The sequence below is a fragment of the Typopeltis vanoorti genome, chromosome 3 (genome assembly GCF_054136105.1).
Source record: "Typopeltis vanoorti isolate ZY-2024b chromosome 3, IOZ_Tvanoo_1.0, whole genome shotgun sequence".
NCBI lineage: Eukaryota > Metazoa > Arthropoda > Arachnida > Uropygi > Thelyphonidae > Typopeltis > Typopeltis vanoorti.
This window is the reverse complement of record NC_143551.1, coordinates 155894420-155909561: the sequence shown is the minus strand read 5'-3', so window position 1 is coordinate 155909561 and position 15142 is coordinate 155894420. Positions and strand designations below refer to the sequence as shown.

General features: G+C 39.0%; 1 protein-coding gene across 1 annotated transcript in view; it reads left to right on the top strand.

Annotated features, from left to right (window-relative positions):
- Window positions 1-15142, top strand: part of LOC150108685 (protein scarlet-like) — a 243350-nt gene that overhangs the window by 83642 nt on the left and 144566 nt on the right. The window contains exon 6 of the mRNA XM_090390507.1: window positions 12586-12643. Coding sequence (XP_090246633.1) covers window positions 12586-12643 — 58 coding nt within the window. The remainder of the gene's footprint in view (window positions 1-12585; window positions 12644-15142) is intronic.

The window sequence follows — 15142 nt, the reverse complement described above, 5'->3', positions numbered from 1 at the left end:
AGATGAAATGGTTGCCCTAATTGGGTCTGTTTACCCAAAGATTGTTGGAATAAGTGAGACATGGTTGGAAGAGGATGACATCCTGATAGGAATAGAGATGGAAGGGTATGATATGTTTCGTGAGGACAGAGGGGGTAAAAAGAGAGGAGGAGTGCTATTGATGATAGAGAAAGAGTTATGTTCATATAAAGTGGAGATGCAAGAGGTAAATAGTGCCAGTGGTTTTGAGGCAGTATGGTGTGAGATAGAGGTGAATGGAATCAAATACTTTGTAGGATGTTGTTATAGACCAGGTAATGTGGATGGTGGTGATAATGAAATGTACAATCAAATTAGCCAAGTAAATAAGAAAAGGGTGATCATTATGGGTGATTTTAATTATGGCAATATAAACTGGAATGATGAGATAGCAACTGGAAGTAAAGAAAATGAGTTTCTTGAGTTTTTGAGGGATAACCACCTCAGACAGTATGTAACAGAGGGCACACGAGGATTGAGGGTCATGGATTTGGTCATCTTATCAGAGGATGTAATTGTAAATAAGGTGTCAATTCATCCACCAATTGGTGAGAGTAACCATGATGTGATTACCTGCGTGGTTGTCAGTAGTGTGAGGACCTCTGTGAGAAAAGGGTATATGTGGAACTACAAGGGGGGGGGGTAATTATGAAAAGCACAAGAGACAGCTTGCGGGTGTAGCATGGAATGAGGAGTTAGCTAGAAAAGAGATCAATGCAGCTTGGGGGATTTTCAAAAACTATTTAGTAGATGCAATGTCTAAATGTCTTCCAAGTATGAGAAGGTTAAATAAGGTGGGTGTGAGATGTATGAATAAAGAGATTAAGCATGCAATACAGAGAAAAAGGGCATTGTGGAGGCAGCATAAGAGAAGTGGAAATAACCAATTCCATGAGGTCTACAAAGACCAAGCAAGTAGGGTGACTTGGTTGTTGAGGGTAGCTAAAGAGAGGTATGAACAGCAGTTAGCTAATGAAGTCAAAAAGAATCCTAAGAAGTTCTTTCGATATGTATCCAGCAAAAGAAAGAATGATTATGGAAGGATGACATTGATTGGAGAAAATGGTATAAAGACAGCTGATGCAGAATGTGTGGTGGAGTTACTTAATGAGCAGTTCATAAAGATCTTTCAGTCTTGTGAATGTGATTTCATGGAGGGATTGAGAGCAGTTGATGATGGGCAGGAGAGACTGACTGTAGATGAGCAAGAGGTGCATGGGGAGTTGAGTAAACTAGATGTTAATAAGGCTGTGGGACTTGATAATATATCACCATGTATTCTGAAAGAATGTGCCAGGGAGTTGACACCTGCCTTGACATATTTTTTAATATGAGTCTTGCACTCGGTCAAGTTCCTAAGGAGTGAAAGGAGGGTAAGATTGTGTCACTTCATAAAGAAGGTGATCAAACTCAAGCATCAAACTATAGCCTATTTGTGTGTCAGATGTTGTGGTTAAGTTGTTGGAGAAGCTTGTGAGAACTAGGATCCAGAGTTGGGTTGATAACAATGGCATTATCTTTGATGGACAGCATGGATTTGCTAAAGGGAGGTCATGTTTTAGTAATCTACTTATTTATTACAATAAAGTGACTGCTTCCTTGGACAGAGGAAAAGGATACACAGTAATATACTTCGATTTCGCAAAGGCTTTTGATAATCTCATGATAGGTTGACAGTCAAACTAGAGCAGATGGGGTTGGATATTAGATTGGTGCATTGGATTGGAGACTGGCTATCTGATAGGTATCAACAAGTTGTGTATGGGGGAGTGATATCCAGGAAAAGGAAAGTCACTAGTGGAGTGCCTCAGGGGTCTGTTTTAGGTCCATTGCTGTTTAACTTGTATATTAATGATATAGGTGGAGATATTCAGTTGTTTGCAGATGATGCAAAGTTGGGACGAACTATGACGATGTTGTGGCCTTACAGGAAGACTTGAATAGATTGAGTGATTTGGCAAGCAAATAGGTATGTGAGTTCAATGTTGCAAAATGTAAGGTTTTAAAATTTGGAAAACAAAGATGGGATGCCGAATTTATGCTTGGTGAGAATATATTGTTGGAGGTAGAGGAAATAAGTGATCTGGGGGTGATAGTGGATAAGGATCTAAAATTTAGGGGACACATCGTCAAAATTGTGAAGACAACACAAAGGCTTCTGGGAATGATGCAGAGGACAATGACGTGTAGAAAGTAGGGAGATTCTTGTTCTGTTGTATAAGACTTTGATTAGGCCATAAGTGGACTATTGTACCCAGATTTGGTCACCGGGTTTTCAGAAGGATGAAAAGATGTTGGAATGTGTCCAAAGGAGGCTGACTAAGGTAGATTCTGACCTCTGGAATGTCGAGTATGAGGAAAGATTTAGAAGATGTAATTTGCAGAGTCTGGGTGACAGGAGGAAGATGGGGAGATATGATAGAGACCTAGAAGTTGGAAGGGGTTGTTAGAGGATCAATGCTGGAGAAGTTTTACAGAGAATAGTGGGAGATCAAGGGAGAACCAGAGGTCATCTCTGGAAACTGTATAAAGAGGGTGTGAGTAGGGGAGTGAGAGGCAGGTTTTTTTCATGCAGAGTTTTGAATGATTGGAATGCCTTGCCTGAGAATGTGGTGTCTGCAAAGGGTTTGAATGTGTTTAAAACACGTTTGATGAGCTCTGCGTGTGACCTCCCAGATGAATCTTTGACTCCATGAGGTCTTGGGGTGGTAATAATAATAATAATAATAATAATAATAATAATAATAATAATATCATTTACTCCAGATTATCTCTGAAATAATAAAATGAACAAAATTTGTTTTTTCTTTGGCTGATTTAATTTCTCAAATTATATTTTGGCTACAGCAAGGTAATGGGTCTATGCTAAAGAACTGACAGTTCTATTGACCTGGCTTTTCAATGAAAGTCTGGCTATGGGAAAGGTACCCAAGGAGTGGAAGGAGGGTAAGAAAGTGCCCTCCTTCCACTCCTTGCATAATGACAGTAGTAGACTGGAAGTGTCAAATTACAGGCCAGTTTTTGTTTCATCAGTAACTGTTAAAGCTTGGAGAAATTAGTGATGGACCATATACAACATTGGGTAGATGAGGGTAATGTTATCTGTGAGAGTCAACATGGATTTGTTAAGGGACACTCTTGCTTTAGTAATATGATTGCCTCTTATAATAATGTAACAAGAGCAGTTGATGAAAGAAAGGCATATTTTGCCCTTTTTTTTTTTTTTTTTGATTTTGCAAAGGCATTTGACAGGGTGCCACATGGTAAGCTGATATTTAAGTTGCATAAGGACAGTAGCAGACTGGAAGTGTCAAATTACAATCCAGTTTTTGTTTAATCAGTAACTGTTAAAGCTTGGAGAAATTAGTGATGGACCATATACAACATTGGGTAGATGAGGGTAATGTTATCTGTGAGAGTCAACATGGATTTGTTAAGGGACACTCTTGCTTTAGTAATATGATTGCCTCTTATAATAATGTAACAAGAGCAGTTGATGAAAGAAAGGCATATTTTGCCCTTTTTTTTTTTTTTTTTTTGATTTTGCAAAGGCATTTGACAGGGTGCCACATGGTAAGCTGATATTTAAGTTGCATAAGGACAGTAGCAGACTGGAAGTGTCAAATTACAGGCCAGTTTTTGTTTAATCAGTAACTGTTAAAGCTTGGAGAAATTAGTGATGGACCATATACAACATTGGGTAGATGAGGGTAATGTTATCTGTGAGAGTCAACATGGATTTGTTAAGGGACACTCTTGCTTTAGTAATATGATTGCCTCTTATAATAATGTAACAAGAGCAGTTGATGAAAGAAAGGCATATTTTGCTCTTTTTTTTTTTTTTTTTTTTTTTTTTTTTGATTTTGCAAAGGCATTTGACAGGGTGCCACATGGTAAGCTGATATTTAAGTTGCAGCACATAGGTTTAGATGTCAGATTAGTCAACTGGATTCAGGATTGGCTATCTGATAGGTATCAGAGAGTCGTGTATGGTGGGGCAATATCAAGAAGGCAGAAGGATACAAGTGGGTCCCACAAGGCTCAGTACTAGGACCCATAATATTTAAAATTTATGTCAATGATATTGTCAGTGGACTGCAGGGATATTCAGTTTGCAGATGATGTGAAGCTGGGAAGGGTTATCTGTAATAGTGCACATGTGGCACCCCTGCAAGAGGATTTGATTAAACTAGAGAGATGGGCAAATTAAAGGGGGTTGTCAGTTTAATGCAGCAAAATGTAAGGTCTTGAAGTTTGGGAACCATCGATGGGAGGTGCATAATTGATTGGAGGAGCTATACGGGAGGAAGTAGGGGAGACAAGAGATCTGGGGGTGATGACTGATAAAAAATTGAAATTCAGGGAGCATATTGCAAAGGTGGTAAAGGTAACACAGAGGATTGCTGCAATAATGAGAAGGATGTTGACCTGCAGGCATAAAAGAGTTGTCATTTCATTGTACAAAGCCCTGATTAGACCACACTTGGACTATTGTTCTCAAATTTGGTCCAAGGATTTGAAGTGGATAAATTAACTGTGGAAAAGTACAGAGGCAGATAACAAAGATGGTTTCAGGACTGTACAACGTTAGTTATGAAGACAGGCTGAGGAAATGCGGACTGCAGAGTTTGCTAGACAGAAGAAGGAGAAGTGATATGATTGAGACTTTTAAACTGTTAAGAGGCAGTTACAGGGTTGACACTGGGGAGCTCTTTCATTTGATGGAATAGAGGAAAGAAGCAAGGACAAGGGGCCATCCCTGGAAGTTACAAAGAAAGCTGTGAGTAAGAGGGTGAGGAGTGGTTTCTTTGCATGGAGGATGGTTGAACCATGGAATACATTACCTGATACAGTGGTGGGAGCATGAATAGTCAATGAGTTCAAGGAGTGGTATGACAGACCGTGTTTTCTAGGAAGGGAATCCTATGATGAGTCTTTTGACTTCATGTAGGCTTGAATAATATTTTTGATTGTTATTATTATTTCAGAACCTGTGTAGCTCAGTGGATGTGACGTTTGCACACCACCGCGCTTGGCCGCATGAAGGAAGGCTTGGTTTCGAGTCTAGTCGGCGACTAGAGGAAATTTTTCTAAGCCTTTTTTCGACCGGTTCCTGAGTTAGTCGATCTCTGGCACGGGCAAGCAGGTTTTTCCTCCCGGAAACTCGGGTTTTTCGTCCTGTAAACTCAAGAAAATCGACCGTAGAACCCACATTATTTCAGACATTAAATACCAGTGTTAGGGTTAGCGACCACGAGATGGCAGCACTTGTTGAGCCGTCTCTCTTCACTGCGTGCCGGTTAATTAGTGATAGCCTTGGGCCAGCTATCTCTGATTAGGTACCAGTGGAGATTGAACTGCCCACTCAGTCTCCAAAAGTTAGATAGGGCTAAATGGCCTTGCCTACTCCCGTATATGGGAATAAAAAGGCGTTAGCTGATATTTTTTTTTTTTTTTTTTTTTTTTTTTTTTTTATTATTATTGCACACCTCCAGGGAGTCCAAAGACTCATCGAGGGAGGGCACCTATCTACAACTCTGTCTCCACCACTCAATCCCCCAACTGACCTCAACTACATCAACGGCATCTACCACCGACCACTACAACTGCTAGTATTTCCACTGACAATCACAAACATCTATGCCCACAGCGGATTCAAACCCGCAGCCTTTTAGCTGGAGAGCAGATATGCTAACCACTCGGCCAGCCAGGCTGGCATAATAATAATAATAATAATAATAATAATAATTTGTGTAATTTATGTTCTATAATGAGTCATATTATCTGCTAACAAATGCAAGAATTATGAGAAGAAATAAAACAACCAAAGGAAATCCAAAAGAGTTCTTTAACTATGTGACAAGTAAGAGAATGATTACACAAGGATAACTTCAAAAGTGCTGATGGTAGCAAGGTAAAGAAAGCAAATAATGATCGAGTTACTGAGTGACTCGATCATTGTTTGAGTCACTCAAATTTTAATTATGGCAGTATAGAATGGAATGAAGAAATAGCATTTGAGAATAAAGAAAATGAATTTCTTGAGAGACAACTATCTTAATAGGTAGTATGTAAAGGAGGGCAAATGAGGATCAAGAGTTTTAGATCTGATCATTTCATCAGATGATGATGTGATCACCCGGGTTGCAGCTAGCCATATGAAGACTTCTGTGAGGAAAGGATATATATGGAATTACAAGACTGGTGATTATGAAAAGCTTCGGAGACAGCTTGGTGTTAAGCAAGAGGGAGATAAATGCTGCATCAGAACTTACTAAAAGATATTTAACAGCACTGATGTGCAGATGTATTCCACAGATCAAAAGACTGAATAAAGTAAAAGTCAAACAGATGAATAAAGGGATTAAGCATGAAACTTGGAAGAAGAGGAGGATGCTGGAGGCAGCACAAGATGAATAATGGGAGCAATCAAGTGCATGAGGAGTATAAAGAGCAAGCCAGGAAGGTAGCGCATTTGGTAAGAACAGCAAAACTACAGTATGAGCAGAAATTAGCAAATCAGGCTAACAAAAACCCTAGAAAATTTTTCAGATATGTGTACAGTAGAAAGAAAATAATTATGGTAAGATAATGTTATAGTCATCAACAACCAACTCTTAAACTACCTAGAGACATACCAACTAATCAGTGACCAGCAGTATGGATTCTGTTACTCACGATCTACAGATGGACTCAGGTTGTGGAAAAATTTGGAGATCTCACAATGGTTTCCCTTGACATTTTAAAGGTAAGGAAAGGTATTTGATTGAGCAAATAGAAAGCAAACCATAGGAGGCAAGCCTTCCTATGGTTTGCCTCCCACATTCTGCAACTGGATCACCAACTTTCTCACTGATCGCTTGCTACATGTCATGGTAGATGGTTTCCTCTCTTCAGATCCCCCCCCCTCCCCCCAATGAAGGAGTATGGATTCTCAGGGTTCTGTTCTTTCACCCACTCTCTTTCTCATGTATATAAATAACCTGCTCTCTCAGACTTCCAGTCCCCTTCCATTGCTTTGCTGATGACAGGACACTCCATTTGTCCTTTTCATTTGACAAACCTTGTAATGCTAAAGTATTAGAATCCTCAAGACCTACCATGAATAGGTACCTGAAATCAGATCTCCTAGCTATATTCTAGTGGGGTAAGGACAACCGTGTAAACTTCAATGCCACCAGAAACTCATCAGTTCTATCTGATCTTTTGCAAGAAAGAGCTTGTATCCCCCCCCCCCTTACCTTTAATAATACTGAGATATCCAAAGATCAGACTACTCCTCTTGGATTGACACTTGCACTTCTGATCTTTCCTGACGCAACCACATTTCAACTATAGTTGAAATGACTGTATACCTTGGCTGACTGTATACCTAGAGTCCGAATAATAAATCAAGTAGGGGTTAAATGGATGAATAACACCATTAAGCTTGAGCTGCAAAAAAAGAAACAACTACAGAGGGAATTTAAGGAGAAAGGTGACCGGCAGGCACATGAACGGTATAAAGAGCAGGCCAGAAGGGTGACGAGTGTGGTAAGAAAAGCAAAAAAGGATTACGAAAGAACATTGGCCATGCAGGCTAAAGAGAATCCTAAACAGTTTTTTAGATATGTAGCAAGTAAAAGGAAAAATGTACATGGCAGAATGATTTTAAAGAATGCCGATGGTAGGGAGGTAACTGAATCAGTCAAGATAGCTGAGTTACTGAGTGAGCACTTTGCAAGAATATATCATCCAGGTTATACGGGAATTGTGGTGAATGAAGTGGAGGTGAGTAGTCTATTGCATAACCTCAATGTCAATACATCTGTGGGATAGGATGGTATACCAGCTCGTGTAGTACGAGAAGCAGCTAAAGAATTGTCAGTACCCTTGACCATTTTGTTTAATTTGAGTCTCGGGTCCGGGTTAGTCCCGAGCGAGTGGAAGGAGGGGAAAATAGTTCCACTGCATAAAGGTGGTTCCAAGACTGCTGTTGTAAATTACCGACCGATTAGCATATCAGGAATCATTGTCAAGGTCTTAGAGAAATTAGTCAAGAAAAGAATACAGGATTGGATAGATGAAAATGGGATATTGTATGGGGGACAACATGGTTTTGTGAAGGGTAGATCATGCCTCAGTAACTTGCTCACGTTTTATAACACAGTGACAGCTGAACTGGATAGGGGTAATGGGTTTACAGTGATACTACTGGATCTTGCCAAGGCCTTTGACAGGATACCACATGGAACCCTAATCAGTAAACTGGAGCAGATGGGGATAGATATAGGGTTGGTAAGATGGATAGGAGGGTGGTTGAAGGAGAGATACCAGAGAGTGGTTTATTCAGGAGTGGAGTCAAAAAGACGTCTTGTGACTAGTGGAGTGCCGCAGGGCTCTGTTCTTGGACCACTGCTTTTCAATTTGTTCATCAATGATATTGGAAAGGATTTGAGAGGAAGTGTTCACTTGTTTGCTGATGATGCAAAGTTGGGTAGAGCAATTGTGAGTGCACAGGATGTCAAAATTTTACAGGATGATTTGGATAGTTTGGAGGACTGGGCTAGGAAAAATGGATGTCAGTTTAATGTGGCAAAGTGTAAGGTTATGCACTTTGGGGTGAAAAGAACAGCAGCAGTATATCGCATTGGTGGAACTGCACTCCAGGAGATTGATGAGGCCAGGGATTTGGGAGTGCTGGTGGATAGGGAGTTGAAGTTTAGGGGGCACATTGCAAAAGTGACTAAAACAGCTCACCAAATCACTTGGCTTATGAAAAATACTTTAACATGCAGAGACAAACAAGTTGTTGTTCCTCTGTATCGAGCCTTGATAAGACCCCATCTGGACTTCTGTGCCCAGTTATGGGCACCAGGGTTTCTTCGTGATGGGGAGGAAGTGGAAAGGGTCCAGAGACAAGTGACCAAGATGATAGCAGGACTGTGGAATGAACCTTATGAGAATAGGTTGAGGATTTGTGGGTTGCAGAAATTGGACGATAGGCGAAGGAGAGGTGATATGATTGAGACATTCAAATTACTGAAGGGTTTTTATAAGATTGATCCAGAAGATATTTTTGAAAATATGACTGGTGGTGGGAGGACTAGGGGCCATGCATGGAAGCTGGGCAAGAGCGTGGTTGACAAGGGTGTTAGAGCTAGGTTTTTTACTTGGAGAGTGGTGAATGAGTGGAATAAGCTTCCAGAATCTGTTGTGGGTGCTACGACCGTGAATGAGTTCAAGGCAAGATATGATAGATACTGTGTGAATGTTGAGTAGTTGTTCCAGACATGATGTTAGGGCCTCCCTCGATGAGTCTGTCGACTCCTTGGAGTTTCCCGGAACAATAATAATAATAATAATAGTTTCTGCAACCATCAAACAAATTTGGTGTACTTTTTTTGCAAGATACACTACTTCGCACCCTCACAGCTGCTAACCCTATACAAAGCCCAAATATGCCCTGCCATGGAATATTGCTTCCATATTTGGGGGTGGTGCACTAAATATGGAAGTAATGGCTCACATATCCACTTCAATCCCTCTCTCACAAATGTTCAATTTCTGCCTTGTGTCTCTTCTACAGATACTTTCATGAACATGCTCTGCTGAATTGATCACTATTATTCCTCTATTCTCTGCCAAAATAATTAAAACAAGAGCCACTGCTAAAAAATACCCTTTTGCAGTCCATCTTGAAACTTGCCAAGCCAACTTCACTGCCTCCTCTTTTATTCCATCTACTTCTGTCCTTTGGAACAGTCTCCTCCACTCTGCCTTCCCCAAAGATTATAGCACTCAGCTGTTCAAGAAACATGTGAACAGATTCCTCCTTTCTTCTATTCCTCTTTTCCTCTTGCCCACATACGGCATCAATGTGCTATGGGTCTTGTGGCCTTTCATCTGTTGATCATATATATATATATATATAAATCCAAAATACTGAAAAGGTCATATTTTGCTTAGAGATTTGTTTAGAAGTCCTTTAAAAACTATGAATAATATGCAGAATTAATTGGTTGTCTTTTTTTTTTTTTGACAGATAGTCTAGTGAGTTCATTTCATTGCAATTTCAACATACTGGGAACATAACTTTCCAACTGACTGATTACTGAATGCCTTTAGGTTTGCAGGGACATCTCTTCTTTGAGCATTTTGTTACCTCCAGATTTAATTTTAATTTTATTTATTTTTATTTATTTTATTTATGAATCCAACACACCATACACTGGTATTAGTACTGTGGGCAGGCAAAGTTAAATAATTCAGAAAGCCTGCTCTAGAGACAAAACACGGAACATTTTTATGTCACAGAATCCACCAACCAGCACATCAATAATCTCATTAATGAAATAAAGAGCCAAAAGGCTTCACTTCGGTGATGTAAAAATTATCTTAATTAAGGGGATATTTAATCCCACATTATTTCAAAGCCGAATAAGAAACACTAAGATAGAAATCAAAGAGTTCCATGCCGAATATAGCGAACTATAAAAGTTCGGTGAGTCCAAACGTAAGCAAACACCTGGTAGTACAATGCCGGGCAACTCGCAGTAAAGGTGTATAAAGCTACAATCACTGTTCTTAGTATTCGCCCTAATGTAAAACACATCCCCTAGGAGATGTATGTTGTTTTACATTAAGGGAGAAACCCAGACTGGTTTCAACCTTTATTGAGGTCTCATCAGTGAATAGGTAGACCAAATAATACCAAGATTGTAGTGATAATAGCTTTAATACTTTACAGTATGAGTTGTCAAAAAGGTGCATGAATAAATTAATGAAATAAAGAGCCAAAAGGCTTCACATTCTATATTCGGCATGAAACTCTTTGATTTCTATCTTAGAGTTTCTTATTCGGCTTTGAAATAATGTGGGATTAAATATCCCCTTAATTTAAATAATTGATAATCTCATGTTAATCAATTTCATCTAGCATTTAAAGACACTCACTAAACACATATGCTAACCAGGCCTGCAAGTTGAAACAATGAAACAGAATATCCATATTTCATGTATAGTGATGATTTGATACCAGAACCTATCACCATGTCATTCTTAGAATGCTAGGTAGTTGCAACAAGTTTCCATAGTCCAACTTTCTTGTCTTTCTTGTCTCAGGAGTTGTAGGACCCATCTGACAGAAATCTATCTTGCCCATGCCAAGAAGCTAATTTTATGCTCCTAATACTATTTCAACTACAGTCATCTGTCCTCCTTAATCATTTACTTGACATTAGCCATGGTTTCATTACAATATGCTATTTGGACATACTGGCCAAATCACCTTCGAGTTTTGTTTTCCACTTTTTTTTATTTATTTGGCACATGATGATGATGATACAATAACTTCAAGGCCCATAAAGACAGGTAGAGAGGTAGAGCACTATCTTATGAAACCAATATAATACTATAGTTCGCCCACCGTTTCCAGGTCCCTGCTTCGCGTCTTTCCAAGAATAGTCGATTCATGCTGAAGGGGAGAAAAAAATGAAGGACGTCCGAATTGGTCGCCAACACGTGAAATCACGTGCTTTATAGGTAAAATTTTCCAACTGTTATACAAGCAACATAGTTAACTACAATAATCATAAAAGAGAAGTTAATTTTCCGACCGGTAATAATAAACAACTCATCCCACTATACGGACTGATTACCCTATTATCGGAATGGATTCTTCTTTTTCTGAGATGCGCAGAAGTGTCGAGGGACCTCAAATCGGTGGGCGAACTATATTAGTTGCAATGCATTTCTGCCTGTAAATTCTGTGTATGCTCCTGGTTGGTTTGTCTGGTTGCAGGACCAAAAAAAAAAAAAAAAACGTTTTTGGAAGAGAAAACCCTGCCACCTCCATATGAGATTTGGCTAACTCACTTCTCACTTTCAATTTAAAGCTCCTGAAAAAAGTTCTTCATGTCCTAGATGGTATTCAAACCCAAGTCTTTTCAACACAAAGAACTTTTTTTAGGAAATCAACCAACAGAGGCTTTACTTTTGAATAAGATCAATAGTAACTATGGTTTTGATACATTTCCCAAATTCAACTTGTAAGTGATAAACAGTATAACACTTTCTGGCTTGGCTAGCTAAGTGGTTAGTGTATCCACTCTCCAGCTTACAGGCTGTGGATTTAAATCCCATCATGGATATGAATGTTTGTGAATGTCTTTAGAGCAGTTTTTTTAGATTATGTAATACTAATGTGTTAATGGTTTACAGTCTTTTGTGTATAAAAAATTCATGGAATACAACTCACCAATACACAAGAGAAAAATTATTAAATTAAATGCCTTATTGCAACAAATAGTCAACATTATTCATGTTAGCTATAGATGGTGTGCATGTTGATGAATAAGTAGAGCAAAGTAGTTGAGTTGTATTAATGTTGTTATGTACACTCCCTGATACTCTATACGCTGACGGGCAAAAATGATTGTGGCTCAGTCTATAGGGGATTTTCCAGAACTTTGTAAAGACCCATTGTATAGTGAATACCAATTTCAATCAAAAATATTTAATTAATGGCATTAATATCAAATATCTTCAGAATTCTAATCCTTATTTATTTGACTGATCATATCCTAGATTCCAAGTTTCATCTTTGAACCTATACTTTTTATAGCTATTTCTTACTGGATGATAGGTAAGCTCTGATTTAACTTATTATTTGGAATAGTATATTTATATATCTAGAATTAATAAAAAAAAAGAATAGTCTGTACATTCTTAATCACAAAGTTTATGGTTCATTTTATACAAAAAAAGAAGTTTTACAAATTGCATCACTGCAAATAACTAGGAGGGAGGCAGAGAGAGAGAAAGAGAGAGCTGAGGGGGAGATGAATAAAGTGAGTATGGCAAAAGATCAGAGAGAGAGAGAGAGAGAGATGTCAGGAGCAGGTTCTGGAAGGACAGTCAGAAGGTTTATACAAGGGTAAGAGAGTGACTGTGGTAGAGCAGAGTGATATAATGCATGAGAGTGAGTAAATGGAGGAGACTAAAGGAACAGGGAAATAAGAGTCGTCAAGCAACTAGAGTTGAGAGAGAGAGAGAGAGAGAGATGGTGTTGGTGTAATAGCCTCAAAAAAAAAAAGAAAAAAAGAAATTAAGATTGGTGACAACATTTGAAAAAGTATAGCAATAGGAAGGAATGGTTGGTGAGGTCATGGAATGGTGAAACAGTATGGAATAATGATACAGACATGACTTATGGGACTTCAGATGATGACCATTATGTTTGTATACTAAAGCAAGTAGATTAGAAATAAGAGAGGAACATTTTGTAGTATTGGTGGAATCAGCATGTCCAAGGTTAATTAACATAATCTAAACTTGGTCATCAGAGCATGATATGATGACCATGATATGATATTTTGAAGAGCTCCTGATTCAGATAAGTTTTACTAGGAATAATTAAGTATATATGCGTAATTGTTTAAGTAAGAGCGGCTGTAAACGTTGTACGCTACCGATATTATTAGTGTGGGGTTTTTTTTCTTGCTTAAACTAAATACGAAAACGTTAATATTAGACCTAGTAACCTGAAGAGAAAAAAAAAAAAAAATGGCGGCGGCATTGTCATTCCATGATTTTAATTTGGATTTCAGTCGGTTCGTTAAGTGCGAGGTCTGTTATATGTATTCCTTCGATTACATAAATGATTTGTGGATGTTTAGTGCGGATGGAAGAAGGGTGTGTGCGAAATGTGACCTGAACGAGGAATTGATGAATGCGAATATGAAGTTGATGACAGAAAGTGCTAGTACCGATTGTGTCGCAAGTGCACGTTTGAAAGAGAAGGATGGTGAGTAAGACAGGTGAAAAAATGTTAAAAAATCAGGAAAAAAGAAAAAGAGCGATTTGACAACCGTAACGGATGTTAAAAGGGACGAAAGTGAGGCGGAAAGAAACGAAATTGAGAGAACGAATGAAAGTAGAAATGGCGTGATGCAGAAATCGCAAGTAAAAAAAATCGAAAGAATGAATGATAGCGAAAAAAGAATGACTGATGGCGAAAGTTGGACGCATGTTGGAACGAAAGTACTGAACCAAAGAAAGATGAATGACAGTAAAAGTGAGAAGAACGATAGCAAAAGTTGGACGCATGTTAGTCCGAAAGTACGGAAACAAAGAAAGATATGTGAGAGTGAAAGTGAGAAGAATGATAGTGAAAGTTGGACGTATGTTGGACCGAAAGTACGGAAACAAAGAAGGATGAATGAGAGGGAAAGTGAGAAGAGGGGATCGAGAGTTAGAAAGTTAGAAAGATTTAATGATAGAGTGAATGTGTCGCGAGGTTCGGAAGGTGAATTGGATTGGATGAAGCAAGAAATGAAATGGATGCGGAATGAAATTAAGAGAATTCAGGTCAAAACTATTAAAATAAGTCATGATGGCATGAAAGAGTTAACAAAAGATGAGCGAGTGGCGTTGTATGGCGACTCCATTATTAAAGGTGTGCTAGAGGATAAAATGCACAAGGTATGTTTTCCAGGTGGTAAAATGAGTAGAGTGATTGAGGCATTGAATATGAGGCGGGAACGAGCAAAAGAGTTAATTGTATTAATTGGTACAAATGATTTGAGAGAGAACAAAGAGCATGTCAAAATGAATGTCAGGAGACTGCTTGGAAAGATAAAGGAGAATAGTGTGACAGGAAGGGTGGTCAGTGTGTTGCCTAGGTATGATTGTGGTGAAATGAGGCGGAGAGCAAGGATTATGAATGATATTCTGGCTGAAATGTGTGAGGAGATGGGAGTACAGTTTATTAATGTGTGGAATGAGTTTGAGGGACGAAGTGAGCTGTATGGGAGCAATGGACTGCATTTGAGTGGTAATGGTGTGAGTCACTTGGAGAGACTGCTGCTGGAAAGTGGAGAAGTGAATAGAGAGAATGAATCAGATTGAGAGGGGAGTGATGTGGAAGAGCAGGAGAGTAAGACAGGAGAGATTGAAGAAGTGGAAATGAATGGGGAAGTGAGTGGTATGAGTATAGAAAATGAGAGAATGGGTGTGCAAGAGGAGCAGGGAAACGGTGAGGCTCAGGGTGGACAGGGATACACAGCGTGAGAAAGGTGGATGCTCCAAGAGGAGGTGAGAGCATGTGTAGGCAGGAAAGTAATGGGATGATCAGGGATCAAAA